General features: G+C 59.0%; 1 protein-coding gene across 1 annotated transcript; it reads left to right on the top strand.

Moving 5' to 3' along the window:
• The first annotated feature begins 13,881 nt into the window (after positions 1–13,881).
• GUCA1A (guanylate cyclase activator 1A) lies at positions 13,882–20,573 on the top strand. The gene is made up of 4 exons (XM_002714400.6): positions 13,882–14,222; positions 19,172–19,321; positions 19,928–20,021; positions 20,272–20,573. Exons 1-4 carry the CDS (start codon positions 14,022–14,024, stop codon positions 20,433–20,435), a joined length of 609 nt encoding a protein of 202 aa, XP_002714446.1. The 5' UTR covers positions 13,882–14,021; the 3' UTR covers positions 20,436–20,573.
• Positions 20,574–20,874: the final 301 nt, after the last annotated feature.

Raw genomic sequence — 20,874 nt, 5'->3', positions numbered from 1 at the left:
CATCCACCCATCCACCCATCCATCCGCCCACCCACACATCTACCCACCCACACATCTACCCACCCATCCATCCACCCACCCATCCACCCATCCACCCATCCATCCGCCCACCCACCCACCACCCATCCATCCACCCACCCACCTACCCATCCACCCACCCACACATCCACCCACCCATCCATCCACCCACCCATCCACCCATCCACCCATCCATCCATCCATCCATCCACCCACCCATCCATCCGCCCATCCACTCATCCACCCACCCATCCACCCATCCACCCATCCATCCATCCATCCATCCACCCACCCATCCATCCGCCCATCCACTCATCCATCCATCCACCCACCCACCCACCCATCCATCCACCCATCCATCCACCCATCTATCCGCCCATCCATCCACCCATCCACCCACCCACACATCTACCCACCCATCCATCCGCCCGTCCACTCATCCATCCTTCCATCCACCCATCTGCCCACCCATCCACCCACTCATCCACCTCTGTTATTTGGAAGGCAGATAGATTCAGGGATGAGGAATATCCAGCCCACAAAATCATTTGGTCTGGCCCTGCCAAGGCAACCACAGGCAGGACTTGAAATTCAGTAAATCAATTCAAGTCTCTCTCTTTTTTTAAGATTTATTGATTTATTTGAGAGGCAGAGTAACAGAGAGAAAGATCTTCCATCCACTGGTTCCCTCCCCAAATGGCAGCAATGGCCGGAGTTGGGCCGATCTGAAGCCAGGAGCCAGAAGCCGGGTCTCTCACATGGGTGCAAGGGTCCAAGGACTTGGGCCATCTTCTACTGCTTTCCCAGGCCATAGCAGAGAGCTGGATCCAAAGTGGAGCAGCCGGGACTCAAACTGGTACCTATATGGGATGCCGGCACTGCAGGCATCGGCTTTACCCACTAAGCCACAGCGCCGGCCCCTCGGCCACTGATATCTACAACATGCTGGGAGCCTGGGGCGGGGGGTGCAGTAGGATTTCTGGAGGTACCTGAGTAACTGGGATGCTCTCTCTACACCACCTCTGTGCTCGGTTTGTGGGTTCCCGGGATTTGTGGGAAGTGGAGATCTGGCGGGGCGGGACCCGGGTGATGTCCAGGTTAAAAGACCCTCCCAGGCCCTGAAACTTCAGGCCCAGCCCTGACCCCGTCTTTCCCTAGGAAGACAGAGGCAATTGTGCTGTAAAGAGCATCACAATGCCCCCGGCCCCGCACAAGTTCACCCCAGCCTGGTGCTCCCAGGACCCTCCCAGGAGTCCCCGGGAGGTCCTGGAGCCCCTGACCACCACAGGTCCCATCTCGCCACCAAGGAAGGCCCTGGCCAAGTATGCTCAAGGTGAGATGATGCCCCAGGGCTGCAGCCAGGCAGGAGGGAGCACGGAGGCCCCAGCCAGGCCCCGTGCCCCCTCCTGTCCCCTCCTGCACCCCCACGGCTGGGAGTCAGGGGCCCTTCCAGAAGGTCTAGGTGTTAGAGCCGCTGCCCGATTTCTTCCCCTGCTGGGGTTGGGGGTGGGGGCCCCCACTGTCTCCTGGGGAGAGGAGCGGGGCTGGAGGTCCCCACAGGGCACTCTGGCTCCCTGGCTCCTGTGCGCTCCGAGAGCATCCTGGGCGGCTTGGGTCACGTCGCCTGCCTCCTGGGCAACCTTGGAATCCATAAAAATAGCAGCTACATTGTCCAGTGCTTAACAGGCTCAGGCACTTTACACAGAGGAGCTTGTTCAACCCTCAGAGTCAGCCTGTGACACGGAGTTTCTCCTCATTCCCACTGGTAGGTGGGCAAGCCGAGGTACCCAGTGGTCGTCCACCGGGCATCGGCAGCTAGTGAGTGGGCCAGCTGGAAGTGGAGGCAGGAGGCTGGCTCCCAGCCCCAAGCCCCCTCCTGCCTCCCAGCCAATCCCCATCCCTGCGGAGCCCCTCTGCCACCACCTCAGGCAAACAGGGAAGGCTGGGAGTAGTTGCCTGCTGAGGCCGGCAGAAAAGACAGTTTGCACCCCTACCCCAGCCGCTGGACAACAGGGTCTCCGTGTCCCCATCCTGCAAAGGAGGCAGCTGCAGCTCCAAGGCTCAGTCACTGTAAAGGCAGGGTCAGGCCCTAAGCGCAGCCCTCCCCACCCCAAGGCCAGCAGGGTGCGCCCCAGCTGCCTCACCCAAGTAAGTGCTCCTTGCCTTACCCCCCACCCCAGAGCCAGCTGCTGCCAGGTGTGGGCTGGGCCAGGCCCTGTGCCCACGTGCCCCCAAGAGTTTGGGAAGCCAGGATGCCTTCCTGGCCGACCTGTGGCAGTACCACGGGCGGGGCGGGGTGGGGGGGGGTAGGGGAGCATCTTCTGGCCTGGCTCAGAGAGTCCACTCCTGAAGCAGCCAGGTCCTGGTGGCAGGACACACACAGGAACGCACGTGTGCCTCTGAAAGGCTCCCATGGGGTCTGCCTGTGGGGGACGGGGGCAAGGAGGGGGTTCTTTCCAGGATCCTTCTTGGGGCTCTGACTTGAAACCCAAATGGAAACAGGACGGCAGGATCCTGATGGGAGGGGAGGCAGCGAGCCCTCCGCCCGTCCTTTGCCGCTCCCCATGGCGTGGGAGGTGGAGGTGCAAGTGAGCGAGGCAGGCTGGGGAGCTGGAAGCATTTGTCTCCAAGCCGGGGTTTTGATGCCATTGACCTTGTGCTCCGCTCTGGGGGTGCTGCCCTATGTACCGTCAGATGCCCCCAGCTGTGACAACCGGCAAAAGTCCCCAGATCTGCCAAATGCCCTCTGGTGGAGCAGGGTGAGCAGTAGTGGAGGGAATCCCTGGTCCAAAAGGTTGAGAATCACTACACACACACACACACACACACACACACACACACACACGCACACTGACAGGCAGGGCAGGGGAGGGAGGAGACGGGTAAATGAAACCAGACGTTAACCAGGGAAGTATGCGGCCAGGCCCCGCCCTCCCCCAGAGCTGGCTGGGCCTGGGAGGAGACGATGCTCTCAGCCCTTTGGGGTTAGTCACCGGAGCCCAGCCTGGCCCTGGACGGGAAGGGCAAGGCCAGGACTGCCTGGGTGCCTTCTTCCTCTTCGTGTTCCTCCTCCATCCCCTCCCTCCCTCTCTTCTCTACCTCCGTCCCCCTCCCCCCATGGGACTGTAACTCTGCCCCAAGTCTGGGGTGGCCTGGCCCCTGGACGTGCTCGTGGGCCCCTGTGCGTTGCAGCAGCAGCAGCTGCCCCATAGGCCCAGGGCAGGTGGCCCAAGCGGGGCCTGCGCTGGGGCAGGGAGGGAAAGGCGTGCTCAGCTCCCGGTTCCTGCACAGCTGACCCTGGGGCTTGTACGCGATGCTTACTCAAACGCTGCAAACCTGGCCGAGCGCTCGGACGCCTCTGGGCCTCAGATTCCTCATTTGGAACGCGGACGTCAGTGACAGCTCCAGGGGCTCTTGGGAGCTTTCGCAGAGCGGAAAGGCTGGTACCTGGCGCTTGGCGCATGCTTGGTCCTCTTAGCCGAGTGTCCTCTTCCCTCCAGGGCTCTCTGGCCAGTCCCCCAGCCATTCTGAAAGCATCTGCCTCTGTCACCCCAGGCACTGGCCTCCTGGGCCCAAAGGGTGGCCAAGTCCGTCCCAACCATGACTTGGGCCTAGGATAAGACAAGCAATGGTACCTGGAGAACAAAGCTAGAAAGGAGCCTGTACCTCTCTAAGAGCAGCTACTTCCTTAAAATGCGCACACTCCATTCCCTCTGGACCCTCCTGTCGGAGGACCACATCCCAAGAGGATGGCCAAGGGGCCCTGAAGAGATGAGATGGGGCAGGGCTGCAGGCAGCTTCAGGGAGGGCTTCCTGGAGAAGGTGTCAAGAGAACTACTGGGGCTGCGAAGGACAGGAGGAAATGCAGACTGGAGGCTCCTACCTGGTCATGTGCAGCTTGGTGATAGGGATTCTCTCGGAGAAATGCATTGTGTGATTATCATGGCAGCTCCCTAGGCAAGCTAAGCTGGCCACAACTTCACAGGGGACCACCGTACTGTGTGTGTGGTCCTTGGCTGGACATCGCTGTTCATTATGGGACTGGGCAGAGACCAATGGCAGCAAAGCCTGCGTTGGAAGAAAGCCCTGGACAAGTTCTGGGTTGGGCACGTAGTTAGTAAAGTTAGACACCAAGGAGCCACTTTATGACTTCGGGCCCTGGGACTTCTTTTATAAGAGAGCAGGGGCTCCACTCACTCCCAGTCTGTAACGAGGGGCTCCCTCCCAGTGCCTGGAGGCTGGGCAGAGAGGAAGTGAGTTCCCCGTCAGCCTGACACACGTGTGCATGGATGTACGTTTCGTCCTTGATTGTGTGGTCTCAGCTAGGGAGGTCCCTAGTGCAATGGGTGGCTGGCAGCTGGGGGACGGAGTGGGCGGTGGAAGGAGGGTGGACAAGACCACGGAGGTCAGAGAACCATCTAGAAGCACAGTGGAATGGGGTTTGGTGCAGCAGTTAAAATGCCACTGGGGATGCCCACATTCCGTACTGGGTATCTTAGCTCCACCCCCAAGTCCAACTTCCTGCTCGTGTGCACCCTGGAAGACAGTAGCTTATGGTCAAATGGTTGGGTTCCTGTCACCCACGTGGGAGACCCAGACTGAGTTCCTGGTTCCTGGGCCTTTGGGAAGTGAACCAGCAGATGAGATCTCTCTCTCTGCCAAGTAAAATAAATGCAAACTTCAAAATAGGAGTATAGTCACACGCTACCCCACACGCTGGCGCTTTGGTCAATGACACACTGCATACGTGACAGCAGTCCTGTTGCCTAGTGACATCTGAGTTTGTGTAAGGACATTCTACGAGCCTCGCAGAACAAAGAATCGCCTCGAGGTACATTTCTCTGCTGTGTCCTCATGGTTAAGTGGTGATGCGTAGCTGTGAATAGACGTCACAACACTGTGGCGGACTGAGGCAGTGGGGACCCCGAGAAAGTGGGTGGATCCTGACACGCGAGCGAGCAAGAGCGGTGGCTAAGGGAAGGCTGGCTTTGCTGGATTGGGGGTGCACTTGGTAACAATGAGCGATGTTCTAAAATAGAATGGGTGGCTGGCAGGTGAGCCGCCCCGGCCTGGAGCTCAGCTGAGTGGAGCCAGCGTTTCCAGAGTGCTCTCTAAATGCCTTGGTCTGGAGCAAGAGAGGGACTAGGATTTTGGAGACTGTTATGCCAAGAGTAAGAGAGACAGAATGACGAGTAAGACAAGCGGTGCCCCAAGGGGCTCGGGCAGAATTTCCCTCCTGAATGGGAGGAGAGCATGCCAAGCCGGGAAACAGCCTGTGTAAAGGCTGGGGGACCTGGAAGGGTGCTGTGTGGCCGGGAAGGAGGGGTCAGGCGGTGTGGCTGGAGCACGGGGCGGTGCAGGGACCGGGAAGCTGGCGAGCGGCAGCCACGTCGCCCGAGGTCTTGAACTCCAAGGCAAGCGGCTTTGGGCTTTATTTGCTAGACAGTAGCAAGCGAAAGGTCTTTGAGGAAGCGAACCAAGTAGTCTGGCCATCGATTTGGAGCGGCTTCCTCTGGAGTGGGCAGAAGCAAGGGCTGGGAAGGCAAGCTGGGGGGAGGCAGGAAGACTTGCAAGAGAGGGTGGGGGGATGGGCTGGCATCTGGGAGCAGCTAAGACGCAGCTTGGGACACACGCACCCTGTGTGATGGTGCCTGGGTCTGAGTCCAGCTTTCACTTCCCATCCAGCTTCCTGCCGACGCACCCTGGGAGGTGGCAGTCATGTCTCAGGGATGTGGTTCCTACCTCCCATGTGGGAGACCCAGAATCAGTGCACTCCCAGCTTTGGCCTGGCCAAAGCGCTGGCTGTTGCAGGCATCTGGAGAGTAAACCAGTGGATAGAGTATCATTCGCTGTCTCTGCCTTCCAAATAAAATGAAAATATATAAATTAAAAAAAAAAAAACAGAAGTGGATGGGCCTGAGGGGTCAGTGGCAGAAAGCCAGATGGAGCCACGTGGAAGAGGCTGACTGATAGGACATGTGGGGGAGCAGGGGGGGCTGAGGATGATCCCCAGCTCCCAGAGTCCGTGAGCCGCAGCAGACGGTCAGGTCTGCAGACCCCTGGCTCCCTGGCCGGCAGCACTGTGCTCCCGGGTGGCCCTGGCAGTGGCCCCTTCTCCTCCCTGCTGCTCCTGGCCCTAGGATCAGAAGTCCTAAACTCTCTCCTTTCCCTCCTCTCAGGACTTACAGAAACCTTCGGTACCCAGCCATGGGCCCGAGACACCATCAGGCAAAAAGGTGAAGCCTGCACACCCAGCCCTGTCCCGCAAGTGGAAGCAGGACCGTGAGCCATCTCTGGCAGCCGCCTACGTGCCGGTGGTGGTGGATCCCCAGGGGCGGAACTGGGACAAGCTCAGGTTCAAGTTCTACACCTCCCAGTATTCCAACTCTCTGAACCCCTTCTACACCTTGCAGAAACCTACCTGCGGCTACCTGTACCGCCGGGACACTGACCACACTCGCAAATGCTTCGACGTGCCTCCTGCCAACGTGGTCTTATGGCGCACCTAGGCTGGTGCCAGCCAGAAGCCCTCCACACTGTACCTGCCTCCCCGGGGCCGCCGGTCCCAGAGGGAAAGGGCTGAGTGCTCCAGGAGGAGCAGCACCTGCCTGGGCTGAGACAGCTGCGCCATGTCCACCTGCTGACAGTGGCAAGTGGGGGGAGGTCTCTTAGCAGCAATTAAAGTTGGTGCTTCTTCTTTATGGGTGGCTGTGGACGGGAAGCTGAGGCCAGGGGAGTGCTGTACAGCAAGGTTGTGCCCAGAAGGGCTTGAACACTTGGAAGGACATGGTTCTCAGTCTCCCCAGCTCCCCTCCAAAGCCCAAGTCCTGAGTCCAAGTCCGGCAAGCCCTCAGATGTAAGAAAGACACACGTCGGCAGAACACGACTCTGCTCTCTTCCAAGGTTCTCTCACCCTGGTCGTAGTGGGGCTGGAAACCGGGGAGGAGCTAAGGGTTTCTAAGGAGCCAGGGGCCGGTGTGAGCCCACTGTGCGCATCTCTGTCCAGCTCCGCACTCAGCAGCTTCGCGTTGGACTGTTCCCTGCCCCCACCATGGAGATCAGCGAACGCCTTCACGTTGGGGCTGCTTTTTCCCACAGAGCCAAGTGTTAAAATAGTGACCGTGAACCCTGCTGGTTTCGTTCCTAGGAGTCACGTTGCAACTCTGCTTATGTGGTGTATTCAGTGGGGGCATACTTCTTGCGCATAAGAGGTTGGGGGGCTGGTGTGGGAAGGAGGGACAGGATGCCTGGGGACCCAGACAAGCAGCCAGTGGCGCTGCCAGGCCGCCGGGGACGGTGAGTGGGGAGGAAGGCAGAGAGGCCCAGGGCAGTGGGGGGTCTGAGTGTTCGTGAAGGCTCAGCAGAGGCGCCCTTTTGTCAAATGTCTGCTGACCTTGGCTGGAGCCAGGCCCCTTGGCATCCAGGCTGGTCTCTGCTCGCTTATTGATGTTCAAGGGGGATGGTTGTTCGAGGAAGCTGGAGAGGTGCCCATAGCTCCCCGTGTATAGAGCGGATCCTCTCTCTTCCCGAGGTGAGGCTGTGACAGCGACCAGGGCCTCTATGGGCCAACTCTGCAGAACAACCTTCAGCGGGGGCAGGAGCGGACCTTCTTTTTTAGATTTATTTTATTTATTCGAAAGACAGAATTACAGAGAGGGAGACACACACACACACACACACACACACACAGGTCTTGCATCCACTGATTCACTCCCCAAATGGCCACAACAGCCAGAGCTGAGCTGATCTAAAGCCAGAAGCCAGGAGCTTCTTCTGGGTCTCCCTCGTGGGTGCAGGGGCCCAAAAACATTAGCAAGGAGCTGGATTGGAAGTGGAGCAGCTGGGACTTGAACTGGCGCTCATACAGGATGCTGGGGTCACAGCGGGTGGCTTAACCTGCTGTGCCACAGTGCCAGCCCTAAAACATTTTAGGCGCACTTAGTACCATTTGAGTGGGATTTTGAAAGAGAAGCAGAGATAAATGTAGGAAGTCCTAACCAGTCAGTCAAATCACGCCACAGACACTGTGGCCTGGGTCCTTGAGATGCACAAATATGAACGGGAGCCTCCTCTGCTCGCCCCTGCCTTGCAGCCGGTGACTGGTGAGGCGCAGGGTTGCCATCAGAGGAGTCCTCTCTTCTCTTGCAACGCCTCTTCCGGTCCCCTGGAGAATGGCGCCCCCTTGAGGCTCGCCTTGGTAGAGCAGCCTCCACTGAGTCCTTTCAAGAAGCTGGCCCAAGTCCCACCTTGTTTTGAGCAGGAAAACCACTCCAGGCAAATTCACCGGCTCCCAGGGCCCTGCCAAGTTTCTGTGGAGAGCAGGCAGGTGAGCAGCCCTGGAGGGCTATGGGTCAGGCCCGAGGCTGCTGCCTCTCGCACCGGCACCTGCCTCAGCCCCAGTCACTGGCACTTTCTCTGATTTGGCGTCTGTCCCTGGAGTATTCCTGCAGCCAGAGGAGCTGGGAGAGCCTCAGAGCCTCCTGGATCACCCGTGCCCGCCAGCCCTCCATCCCCGCCACCAACCCCTTCCCTCCAGCTCCCTGGGGGTATACAGTCCTGGGTGACTTGGCAGCCGTGTCTCAGGGGAGGCCATTCCCACCTTGGGCTGGCGCCAGGGCGTGGGGGCCCACCCTACCTGAAGGGAGCTGTGAGGCAGAGGGCACAGGGGCAGGCTGAGGGGGTGGCACTGGAGGGAGGGCTTGTGGGCTCTGCGCCCCCCGCCCCCCCAGGGCTGCTGCTTTGGAGACCTGCAGGCTTAGGCTCAGCACGAGCAGGTGAAGTGGAGGCGCTTTGATAACCGCCGCTTAAAACGTCTACAGACCCGAGCAGGTGATTTAAGTTTTCTGCCCCCAATTCTCACTTGCATGGGAATAATAATACCCAGGCCTCGGGAACCTGCCGTGTTGTGGTCCTGGGGTTCCACCCTATTTCTTCTTTAGTGTTTTCTTCTAAAGATGTATGTTATTTCCCTGAAAGAGTTTCAGAGGGAGGGAGGGAGACAGAGGGACACACAGAGAGAGGTTTTCCATCTGCTGGTTCACTCCCCAAATGGCTGCCATGGTCAGGGCTGAGCCAGGCTGATGCCAGGAGCCAGGAGCTTCTTCTGGGTCTCCCACACAGGTTCACGGGCCCAAGCATTTGGGCCATTCTCTGCTGCTTGCCCAGGTGCATTAGCAGGGAGCTGGATGGGAAGAGGAGCAGCCGGGACCCAGGTATGGCAGGGGCTGCCAGGGCTGCCCCGCAGGCCCCTCCATGCCTTGACTGAAGACTCGTCCAGCATGTCAGACGGAGGCCGTGAGAGCTGGCTTGATGACGGGCAGCAGCCGTGTTGCGGAAGCCCCTGGGGCCTGGAACTGTGGGCGGCCTCTAGAGGTGCCGGGCTGCTGCTTGGGCCAGACCAGGCGCCAGGGCCCTCGGCCACACAGCCCGGGGCAACCGCTCCACCTGCCATCTGCACGGGGGGCATGGCTGCCTCTCCCATCCAGCCTCCAGGTGAGGATACAGCCCATAGGACACCATGCGTGCAGCCCGTGGGACCCCAGGCTGTGCCGGATCTGGCCCACAGAAGCTGTGAGATAATCCAAGTGTATTGCTTTAAGCTGCTGACTTGGTCATGATCAGTTGTGCAGCACACAAAACTGATACCAGACGTTTGCAGAATGTCAGGGGGAAAGAGGAATTCAGGAAGGCTTCACGGAGGAGGTGGCGTTTGTCCTCGCACATGAAGACTGAGGAGGCTTTAATGGGGAGGAGAGATGGGAGGATGAGCTTCTGCCTCCTCCGGGACACCTGAGAGGACTCTGCAAGGACCCCAACTTCAGCTGGGCTCCCCACAAGGTCACGGAGGGACCCTCTCATGCCCTGCCCCACGTGTCTGGAGAACTGGACCAAACCAGGACAGTCCTGGCTCCCCACGCCCCTTAAATGGACCACTTTAGGTTGAGCATAGGTCACGCAGCGCTGTTTCAAAAATACCCATCTTCAGAAAACACAGGTACGTTTTATAATCAAGGCATAAAAATAAAAATCGCTGGTGACCCCGTGACCCAGCGCTGAGCTCTGCGTCAGCATTTGGTGGCTTCCTTCTGGTCACAGTATCGCGTGTGCAGTGAGTGACGGGGCCGGGGTGCCCGGGTCAGCTCCTCCGGGTCTTTCTCTCGCTGGCCAGCTGAGGCGCCTCCTAGCTCTGGGCATTTCAGGTCACTTGCTCAGGAAAATGGGCAAAAGGAGTTGCAGAATTGGAAAGAAGAGAGGCCAACCCGTGGTGCTTATGATGCAAAGGGCAGATAACTGCAGTAGTGGGGTTTGGGGGAGACCAGATCCAAGAAGCCAGACCTGGCCCAGGGCGCACGGCCCCTGCCCAGCCCCGATGATGTCTACAGATGCCCTGTAAGACAGGGCCAGACAAGCTTCCTTCCTGCCATGGCCCAGCCTGGGTCTGAGGGCCCCTATGGTGAGCACCTTGGTCAAGTGGGGAGGTCCCGGGTTGGTGCTGTGGCATAGTGGGCCAAGCTTCCCCTGTGGGGCCGGCATCCCATATGGGCGCCGGTTCGAGTCCCGGCTATTCCACTTCCAATCCTGCTAATGGCCTGGTACAGCAGTGGAAGACGGCCCAAGTGCCTGGGTCCCTGCACCCACATGGCTGACCTGGAAGAAGCTCCAGGCTCCTGGTGTTGGATGGGGTCAGCTCCGGCTGTTGTGGCCAATTGGAGAGTGAACCAGAGGTTGGAAGACCTCTCTCTGAGTCTCCTTCCCTCTCTCTGTCTCTTCCTCTCTCTGTAGCTCTACCTCTCAAATACATAAGTAAAATCTTTAAAACAGTAATTCAGTTGTTTAAAAAAAAATGGGAGGTCCCTCCTGGGGCGTGCAGGGTCTCCCTTCTGGTTGCTAACGTGTTCCCTGAGCTGCTGCCAGGGAGGGCTGTGGGGCTGGGTGCCGTCCAGGGCACAGGCCCCCCTGCAGGCGGGGCTCCCCCGTGGCTCAGGCAGGGCTCAGTCTGCAGATATGCACGTTGGGCCTGGCCCCGCTGCCTGGCAGGCCGTGCGCTTACCTTCTCCTCAGAGCTCTGCCACCTCTCCAGGTCCCTGGTCCCCACTGCTGTCCAGTTCTTGGAGAACTGTCTGAGAGTCCCAGGCGGGGCTGTGGCACAGCAGGTGAAGCCCCCCCTACAGCACCGGCCTCCCCTAGGAGAGCCAGTTTGAGTCCTGGCGCTCCACTTCCCATCCAGCTCCCTGCTGATGCACCTGGGAAAGCAGCAGCAGATGGCCCAAGCGCTTGGATTCCTGTACCCATATGGGAGACCCAGATAGAGTTCCAGGCTCCTGATTCAGCCTGGCCCAGCCCCAGCTGTTGCAGCCCTTTGGGGAGTGAAGCAGCAGATGGAAGATCTCTTTCTCTCTGTGTCTCTCCCTCCCTCTCTATAACTCTGCCTTTCAAATAAATAAATCTAAAAAAAAAAAAAAAAAAGAGAGAGAGAGAGCTACAACATGACATTCCTCACACAAAATTGCAAAGAAAAACTCTTTTCCTCATGCCGCCACCCTCAGACTACCTCCCGCATTTCTGCTTTGTTGTTCGTTTACATAAAGAGGGGACTGCTTTTTTTTTTTTTTTTTTTTTTTTTTTTTTTTGACAGGCAGAGTGGATAGTGAGAGAGAGAGACAGAGAGAAAGGTCTTCCTTTGCCGTTGGTTCACCCTCCAATGGCCGCTGTGGCTGGTGTGCTGCGGCTGGCGCACCGTGCTGATCTGATGGCAGGAGCCAGGTACTTCTCCTGGTCTCCCATGGGGTGCAGGGCCCAAGCACTTGGGCCATCCTCCACTGCACTCCCAGGCCACAGCAGAGAGCTGGAATGGAAGAGGGGCAACCGAGACTAGAACCAGCACCCATATGCGATGCCAGCGCCACAGGTGTAGGATTAACCTAGTGCGCCACGGCGCCGGCCCCATGATCCATGTTTTACAGACAATATAGATCATATATGCATGTGAATTTATTCGTTAGTAATTGCATTTACCTAATCCAGAGTTCACGTGACTGCTAGCCTGTATGTGTATACACATCTGCCTTAGTGTGAAGCAGCCTGGAGGACCGCCCCGCAGCCTGGGAGGGGCCTGGGGTGCAGCTGGGGGTCCCGGGGAGGAACCCAGCAAGGCTGATCCACTAGAAAGTGTCTGAAAGTGTGTCAGCCAGGGTGAGGGGTTGGCTGCAGGACAAAGCGTCCCCACAGGCCCCCTTCCTCACATGTAAACTGCCGTGGCTGATCATCAGAGCACAGCTTTTAAAAACTATTTAGTTATTTTCATTTTTAAAAAATATTTATTTGTTTATTTGAAAGAGTTACACAGAGGAGAGACAGAGAGACAGAGAGAGAGAGGTCTTCCATCCACTGGTTCACTCTCCAGCTGGCCGCAATGGCTGGAGCCAAAAGCTTCTGGGTCTCCCACACAGGTGCAGGGGCCAAGGACTTGGCCCACTTTCTACTGCTTTCCCAGGCCATAGCAGAGAGCTGGATCGGAAGTGGAGCAGCCGGGACTTGAACCGGCGCCCATATAGGATGCTGGTGCTTCAGGCCAGGGCGTTAACCCATCGTACCACAGCACCAGCCCCAGTTATTTGTAAGGCAGAGAGAGAGAGAGAGAGAGATCTTCCATTCACTGGTTCACTCCCCAAATACCCACAACAGCCAGAGCTGGGCCAGGCCAAAGGCAGGAGCCAGGAGCTCCCTCGGAGTCTCCCACGGGGGTACTTGGGCCGTCACCTTGGGCCATCCCCAGGTGGGCATTAGAGGAAGCTGGATCTGATGCAGAGCAGCCGAGACAGACCGGCACCTCAATATGGGGTGTGGCCATCTCGAGTGGGGCCTTGACTGCTGTGCCCAAAGTCTGTCCCTCAGTGCACAACCTGACTAAGTGTCCACGGCCCCACGGGGGAAAGCAGAAATGTGGGCAGTGGTTCCTCCTGCCTGAGTCAGGGGCCCTGGGCTTGGTGCACACGTAAGAGGAGAGGGGGATACGAAGGCAGACACAGGACAGGGTCAGTGCACCTGCCCCCCGCTGCTGACTCTACACACGAAGCAGCTTTAAAGTCTGTGGCCGGAGCGCCGACAGAGGAAGCTGCTGCTGCACCCTTAGGTTTGGCCTAGACTTCCGGGACTGGCAGGTAGCTGCTCACCCACGCACCTGAGTGCCTGGGCGCTCACTCACACATTCACACATGCCTCAGGGCACCAATGCCCTCTCCACCCCCATGCCCCTGCTGTGGTGTCAGGTTCAGAGTCAGATGGAGGAATGTGAGGAGTGTGGTCAGCACAGGACCAGCAGGCCCGTGGTGCATATGCGTGTGTGTGTGTGTCCGGTGTAGCCCCTGGCTGCTCAGGTCTCCTCTCGGGGCCCACAAGGTCTGCGTGCACCGGGGTTCTTACATACTTCCTCTCCAGGGTGGGCTTGAACCCCCTCAGGGCGATGCCCGGGTGCAGGGCACAGCCTGGAAATCTGCACAGTAGCCCGGTGCCGAGCCCACAGTTGGTCCCACGCTGGAGGAGGAACCAGCTGCATCTCCCTGCACCTCAGGCCTGTGTCAGAGAGCAGGATGCAGGCAGGTGATGAACCTGCTCAGCACAGAAGGACATAGAGGTCATAGGATCAGAGCAGCCGCTGGCCAGCCACCCACGGTGCCGCGGTAAGAAGGGATTAGGTGACTGCAAACTGGGTAAGAAAATCCTCTCACCCCCAGATCAAGGCCTCTATTCTGACAGCTTTGTTCTATTCTCACCCCTCGTTCCCAGGGTGCAGCGGGCACCTTCAGTACTGGTTCCTTTGCACAGCCCTCCGTCCTTGCACCCGCCTCCTCTCCACATGTCCCCTGTCTGACTCTTCAAGCCCTTTGCTCAGACCTGCAGGAGCCAGGCCTGCGAGCGAGGAAGGCCCAGGTGCCTTCACGCGGAGGGGCCGCAGGGAGCAGGAGCTGTCCAGCTGGGGCGCCCGCCTCCTACAGGCCTGTGAGATGGGCAACGTGGTGGAGGGCAAGTCGGTGGAGGAGCTGAGCAGCACCGAGTGCCATCAGTGGTACAAGAAGTTCATGACCGAATGCCCCTCTGGCCAGCTCACCCTCTACGAGTTCCGCCAGTTCTTCGGCCTCAAGAACCTGAGCCCGACGGCCAGCCAGTATGTGGAGCAAATGTTCGAAACCTTTGACTTCAACAAGGTGGGCAGAGGCTGGGGCGGCTGGCAGGGAGGCCCCGGCGGGCCTGGCCAGGTTGCGGGGTGGGGAGAGCCGGTGGCAGGGCAAAGGTATCGGCCGGAGCTGGCACTACTTCATGTGTACGATCATTTAGGAGGCTGAGGGGTTCAGTCTGTGCAGTGTTGGTTAGGCAGCTGCTTCCAAAGCAAGGGTGAGCCTGCCGGGGAGCCTCTGGAGCACCTACTATGTGCTGGGCAGCACGTGGTGCTCCGGCAAGGCCTCCAGGGCTCACAGCAAACAGCAGGAGAGACAGAGTGGGCGGCTGGATCTGCATCCCGGGCTGGACGGGGACCTGGGTTACCGTGACGTTCTGTAGACGCTGGGACTTGGGACGAGCAGGGTTGCTTGGTCATAGGGGGATGCCAGGGTACTCCCAGGTCCAAGCCATGCCGCGGCCTCACTTCATCTTTTCTCACATGGTTCTGAAGATGCACACATGGTCAAAGTGCCCGTCTCCCCGAGTAACCAGCTGTCTAGGGTGGGTGAGGATTCCCTGAGAAGTGAGGGAGGACACAGAGGTAGCTGGGAGCCGTGAGACGGCACCCCCACCTGCCCCGGCCCTGCTCTGGTCAGCTGCGTGACGCGGGGCCCGGGATCACCCCTGTCGGCCTCAGCTTGTTCACCTACACCTGCCGTGGATGTTGGGAGCATCCATTGTTGGTTTTCACCAGGAAACCTTCCAGTTATTTGGAACAATTCCGTCAAGACGGAGTGGGGAAGGAGCCCCAAGCCACAAACCCAGCCCCCACTGCTGTCCCCTCCCATGAAGGTCTTGGGCTGCCGGGTGCCCCCTGTGGGCCCAGGGGAGGCGCCCCTCACACCCAGATGGTCCAAATGCCATGATAGGTGGGGCCTCTCGGGAAAGCTGGGCTCAGCGGCTATTTAAAACTCGCTAACATTGGAGCTAGGGGCCAAAGCGGATTACAGAGCTTTGAGCTCCAGCCTCAAGGGCAGTGTCCTCCCGCCTGAGGCTGTCTTGAAGTGGGGGGGGGGGGAGCAGGACACCTGGGGGCTGCACCCTGCAAGGCCCTAGAAGAAGCAATCGCTCCTGAGCAGGAGGGGAAGCCCGCAGTGGACCCCCCCTCCCCCAGCACGCCCCAGCACGCCCCAGCATCCCCACCATGTCCCGCCATGTCCCAGCACACCCACCACGTCCCACCATGTCCCACCACGACCCAGCACACCCCAGTAGCCCTACCACGACCCAGCACACCCCAGCAGCCCCACCATGACCCAGCATGCTCCAGCAGCACCCCACACCCCATGCCCAAGTGTCTTCTTTCCGGGAAGGAAACCTTTCAGGTGAACACACATCTGCAGAACGACCCCTGACATTCCACACAGGACGCCAGGGAGGGGCAGCTCCTCAACCCTGTATTTGCCTAACCTGAGTCATTTGTTTGCCTCTCTGTTGTTGTTTTATCATTTGCAAGAACCACCTGTACTGTTCCAAACCTGATCCCTTTCTTTCTGTTGGAAGTGAGTCGGGGGCAGGCATCGTGGGGCAGCTGCTGCTCGGGACGTCAGCATCCCCCAGCATTGTGCCAACTCCTCCATTTCCAATCCAGCAATCTGTTAATGCACACCTTGGGCTTGTGCCACCCACATGAGAGATCTCAATTGAGTTCCTAGCTTTGGCCTGATAAATATAAATAAATGGGCTGGCGCCACAGTTCAATAGGCTAATCCTCCACCTTGCGGAGCTGGCACACCGGGTTCTAGTCCCGGTCGGGGTGCTGGATTCTGTCCCGGTTGCCCCTCTTCCAGGCCAGCTCTCTGCTGTGGCCCGGGAGTGCAGTGAAGGATGGCCCAGGTGCTTGGGCCCTGCACCCCATGGGAGACCAGGAGAAGCACCTGGCTCCTGGCTTCGGATCAGTGCGGTGCACCGGCGGCAGTGCACCAGCCACGGCGGCCACTGGAGGGTGAACCAACAGCAAAGGAAGACCTTTCTCTCTTTCTCTCTCTCTCACTGTCCACTCTGCCTATCAAAACAAACAAACAAACAAACAAAAAAGAATACACTGTACCCACTTACTTATGAATTGCTAGTAGTTGCTTTTTAAAAAAGAACTTACTTATTTTCATGTTATTTGAAAGGCAAAGAGGCAGAGAGAAAGAGGTCTTCCATCTGCTGGCTCACTCTCTAAATATAACAGCCAGGGCTGGGCCAGGCTGAAGCCAGGGCCCAGGAACTCCATCCAGGTCCCCCACATGGGTAGCAGGGCCCGAGCACCTGGGCCATCATCTGCTGCTCGTCAGAGTGCACATCAGCAGGAAACTGGATCAGAAGCTGTGTAGCCCAGGACTGGAACCAGGCATTCCTACATGGGATGGGGCGGGGGGGTTCCAAGCAGTGACTGAGCCTCTGGGGCAAGCCTGCCCTTCTGGGGCTGCTTTTGCACTAAGAGGGCAGAGTCTGTTCGGCTGCCAAGTTGAAGTAGCTGCCAGCCCCTGAGTTAGAAGATGAACCCTGGGCAATGAGAATGGGGCCAGCAGTGCGTCTGGACCAGGGATCAGCATACACTTTGCTTACTTTAGCATCGTGCCTGGGCTTGGCTGGGCCTGGCAATCACACAGGTGCACACAAATCCATGCAAATCTCCCATCCTGCATCTGAGCACCAGCGTAGGACGTGGGGGATCAGTTTCTCCATAAGGCTTTGTCACTCATCGGCCGTGTGGCCCCATCTCACTCACCTTCAGTTTTCTCGTACAAAATGGGGACAAAAGCACCCACCTCCCGGGATTGGCTGAGATGGAGTGAGTGAAATGAAGACAGCAGGCAGCACAGGAAGCCCCTGGGGAACTTGGTTGGTGCTACTGCGGTGCTACCACTGAATCGAATCCACACCGCGGTCTTGAAAAGCACATAGCATCATCCCCGTTTTGCAGCAGAGCAAACAGACCCCAGGTCGTGTGCTTGTCCAGGGTCACGCCTCTGCTAAAGAGGAGCTTTAGATCTTTTTTTTTTTTATTTTTAAAGATTTATTTATTTTATTTATTTGAAAGTCAGAGTTACACAGAGAGAGGCAAGGCAGAGAGAGGTCCTCCATCCGATGTTTCACTCCCTGGTTGGCCATAACGGCCGGAGCTGCCCCCGTCTGAAGCCAGGAGTCAGGAGCTTCCTCCAGGTCTCCCACATGGGTGCAGGGGCCCAGGGACTTGGGCCATCTTGTACTGCTTTCCCAGGCCATAGCAGAGAGCTGGATTGGATGTGGAGCAGCCGGGTCTCGAACCAGCACCCATATGGGATGCAGGCACTTCAGGCCAGGGCGTTAACCCACTGCACCACAGTGCCAGCGCCAGCCCTAGGCTTTAGATCTCACTGGCACAAAACCCATGCCTTTTCCCTTGTACCTTTCAAGCCATTGCTATTAGTATTATTTTAATTGCAGAAGTCACACAGCTTCTAGTAAAAATGTCCAGCACTACAGACAGATAAAGACCGAAAAAGCAAACGTATCCTCATCCCTTCCTCACTTATCCATGTCCACATGACCGCGGTGCCCACCACGGGGCTCAGAAGGGGGACGGTGTGGCTCAAAGGCCTGCACAGCCCAGCTCTCAGAGGCTGTCCTGTCCCACCCCCACCTCCTCCCTCCTGGCCTCGGCTTGGATGCCCGACAGGGAGCGCTCAGTTGCACCAGGCTGGTCCCTCCCCAGGCAACTGTGCCCGTTAAAGAGTGCTTCACACTGGCCGCAGATTTGCCTCTGGGTAACTTCCTGGCTCCAGGGTCATGGTTGTGAGTAAATGGAGGGACAGCGGCTGGAGTCCATGCTTACCTGCTCCGAGTCCAGTGCTCCTTTCCTCTCTGCTAGACAAACCCTCCCCCCCCCCCGGAATCCCCTCACCAGCCACGCTTGATTTGGGGGCAGCGGGCCGAGGCAGTCCCCATGCCCCCTGCTTCTTTGACCTCACAGCCAGAGCCAGCCAGAGTGTCATTCTTGTCTCGCGGGAATGTCTCGTGCCACCGTCCCCAAGCCCAACTCCTCCACGACTCAGTGGGGTTATCACCTCCTCCAGGAAGCCCCCCAGCCCCCTTTCCTACTGCCCTAGCCCCAGCAGAGTTCTGGGCTCCTGTGTTGTGATTCTGTCTCTGTCCAAATGTGTTGTTGTTAAATATACCTCCTGTATAGTGACCTCTTTGTAGAAATGCTGGTAACTAGTGGTGACAAGGTAGCATGGCAGCTGAGTGCTCCTCCTACAGGAGCTCATTTAACACCAAGTCCCTTGTCCCAGGTCCTACAGCTGGTTACTGGGCTGGGGGCGGACAGCCAGGATTCCAGCCTGTGCCCCCAGCACTGTTGGGTCAGGATTTCTATCTTCCTGAGTTCCGACTCCTACAGGCTACCTTCCACAGCACGTGGCCGGTGCTCAGTCAAACTCAGACCTTGAAGGGCAGAACCAGACAGGTGCTCCTCGCCCCAGCTCCGCCTCCTGCCCACCCCAGCTCCTCCAAGTGCCCGGGTGCGGGTTTTCCTCCTCCCACCCCCACACACCCAGAAGGGCTCAAGTGTGGGACCCACAGGGAAGTGCAGGGACACTGGCAAGACCATAACGCCCCGCCAAGTGACATTCATTCACGCTGCATGGGAGTGGTTTATCAGGTTTGACGAGCAGCCTAGGGGACAGGCCGGGTGGGCTACGCTGGGCGTTGGCCTGGGGTGAGGGGTGGGGGACAGAAAAGAGGACAGGCACAAAGGCGACCAGGGGCGCGAGGACGCAACTGCCCTACCCGGGGGTCCAGGTCTCCTCTCAGCAACTCTGCCTGATGGGGGCGTGGCCTTGCTTAGAGGGCGTGGACCGGACGGGGTGTGGTCCGTGGAGGGTGTGGTCCCGGCGGGTGTGGCCTGGTGGGTGTGGCCGGGCGGGGCGGGGGCGGGGCGGGCTCACGCTCCACGCCCCTCGCCCAGGACGGCTACATCGACTTCATGGAGTACGTGGCGGCGCTCAGTCTGGTGCTGAAGGGGAAGGTGGAGCACAAGCTGCGCTGGTACTTCAAGCTCTACGACGTCGACGGCAACGGCTGCATCGACCGCGACGAACTGCTCACCATCATCCAGGTAACCCAGGCGCAGCGGGCGGGGCGGGCGACCCAGAGCCGCGAGCCCCTCGCAGTCTCAGGACTGAGACTGAGGGTCTGGGAGACAGCCCCGGCCCGCAGCGCCGGTGCCCTGGGCCACGTCCCTCTCCCGCGGTGGTGGCCATAGTTTCCTTATTGGTCCCAGGAGGCTGGGGAGCCGGACTCTTGAGACTCAGCTCTGCTAAGGGCCCGGGTGCGGTGGTCTCTTGCTGTCCCCACCCCATCGCTGAGACAGAATTAGGACGGGTCCCCTCACCTTTTATATGAAACATTTAATTCATTTATTGGAAAGGTTGAGGGCTATATAGGAGAGCAAGAGAGAGAGAGAGAGAGATCTTCGCCTGCTCGTTCACTCCCCAAATGCCCACCACAGCCAGGGCTGGGTCCCACCGAGAGGCTGGAACTCCATCTCCAGCGTGGGTGGCAAGGACCCGAGTAGCTATCACCTCCTGCCTCCCAGTCAATGACCGGGAAGCTGGACGGAAGGCCCAGGCACTCTCTGTGCGATGTGGGCGTCCCAAGCGTGGTCTCATCCGCTGCACCCAGGGCCTGCCTGGGCCTCACTGTGCCTTTGCCGCCCTCCCAGGCCATTCGAACCATTAACCCCTGGAGCGACTCCACCATGACAGCAGAGGAGTTCACCGACACCGTGTTCTCCAAGATTGACGTCAATGGGGATGGTGAGGGGCCCGAGGAGGGCTCACGGGGGGGGGGGGGCGCTGGGGGGCCACCAGGGGAGGGGGCGCCAGGGGAAGGGTGGGAGGAGAGGAGGAGCACGAGGGCCCTCTGCTAGTCTCCTCCGGCTGTCCCTGCACTGCACAGTGGACTGCGGCTCTGCCCGCCCGCTGCACCCACAGGCTGCTTCCCCTAGCGGGCTCTGGACCCTGGACTGCGGCCCTGAATGCCCGTGGCTCCCTCTCTCTCTACCAGGGGAGCTGTCCCTGGAGGAATTCATGGAGGGTGTGCAGAAGGACCAGATGCTCCTGGACACGCTCACACAAAGCCTGGACCTCACCCGCATCGTGCGCAGGCTCCAGAATGGCGAGCAGGATGAGGAGGGGGCTGGGGACGGGGAAGCCAAGGCTGCCGGCTGAGCCCACTGCCCGCTGCTTCTGCACTGGGGGTGGCGGCGTATGGTGGTGCCTGGTGTCACTGGTGTTCTTGTCTTAATACTACATAGAATCCACTGAACAGGAAGCTCAGCTCACCTCCTTGGAGAGCATGGCGGCCGCAGAGGGGCTGGGCCGGGAGTCCAGAACCTGCACAGTGAAGGATGGCCCCAGAGCCTCCGGGTGACTCGGTGGCAGGGAGGCTCCATGCTCGGGCCGCTGCTCAGCACCTCTCGGCCCTCCGGCTCCTCCCTTGCCCCTGCTGGCCTCTCTCCCACCTTTCCCCACTGAGCAACCCGGTCCCTAGTCTTCTGGCTGCGGGGCCCTGAGTCAGGACTGGGCTTTCCTGGGCTTCTGGTGGAACCCTACAGACCTGGTGCCCACAGCCTCGATGGTGGCACTGCAGCCACACCCCCATGCTGCC

Source organism: Oryctolagus cuniculus, chromosome 5 (assembly GCF_051225735.1).
Source record: "Oryctolagus cuniculus isolate XC-2025 breed Fujian yellow rabbit chromosome 5, ASM5122573v1, whole genome shotgun sequence".
In the NCBI taxonomy this organism is placed as follows: domain Eukaryota; kingdom Metazoa; phylum Chordata; class Mammalia; order Lagomorpha; family Leporidae; genus Oryctolagus; species Oryctolagus cuniculus.
The sequence above is the reverse complement of the archived record's forward strand: the minus strand, read 5'-3'. Positions and strand labels throughout refer to the sequence as shown.

What these genes read in the sequence shown, in the direction of transcription:
- GUCA1A (XM_002714400.6), top strand. Translation starts at nt 14,022, where the DNA reads ATGGGCAACGTGGTGGAGGGCAAGTCGGTGGAGGAGCTGAGCAGCACC. An exon ending in AAACCTTTGACTTCAACAAG is followed by an intron (nt 14,223 to 19,171) that starts GTGGGCAGAGGC and finishes CCCCTCGCCCAG; the next exon opens with GACGGCTACATCGACTTCAT. An exon ending in GATTGACGTCAATGGGGATG is followed by an intron (nt 20,022 to 20,271) that starts GTGAGGGGCCCG and finishes TCTCTCTACCAG; the next exon opens with GGGAGCTGTCCCTGGAGGAA.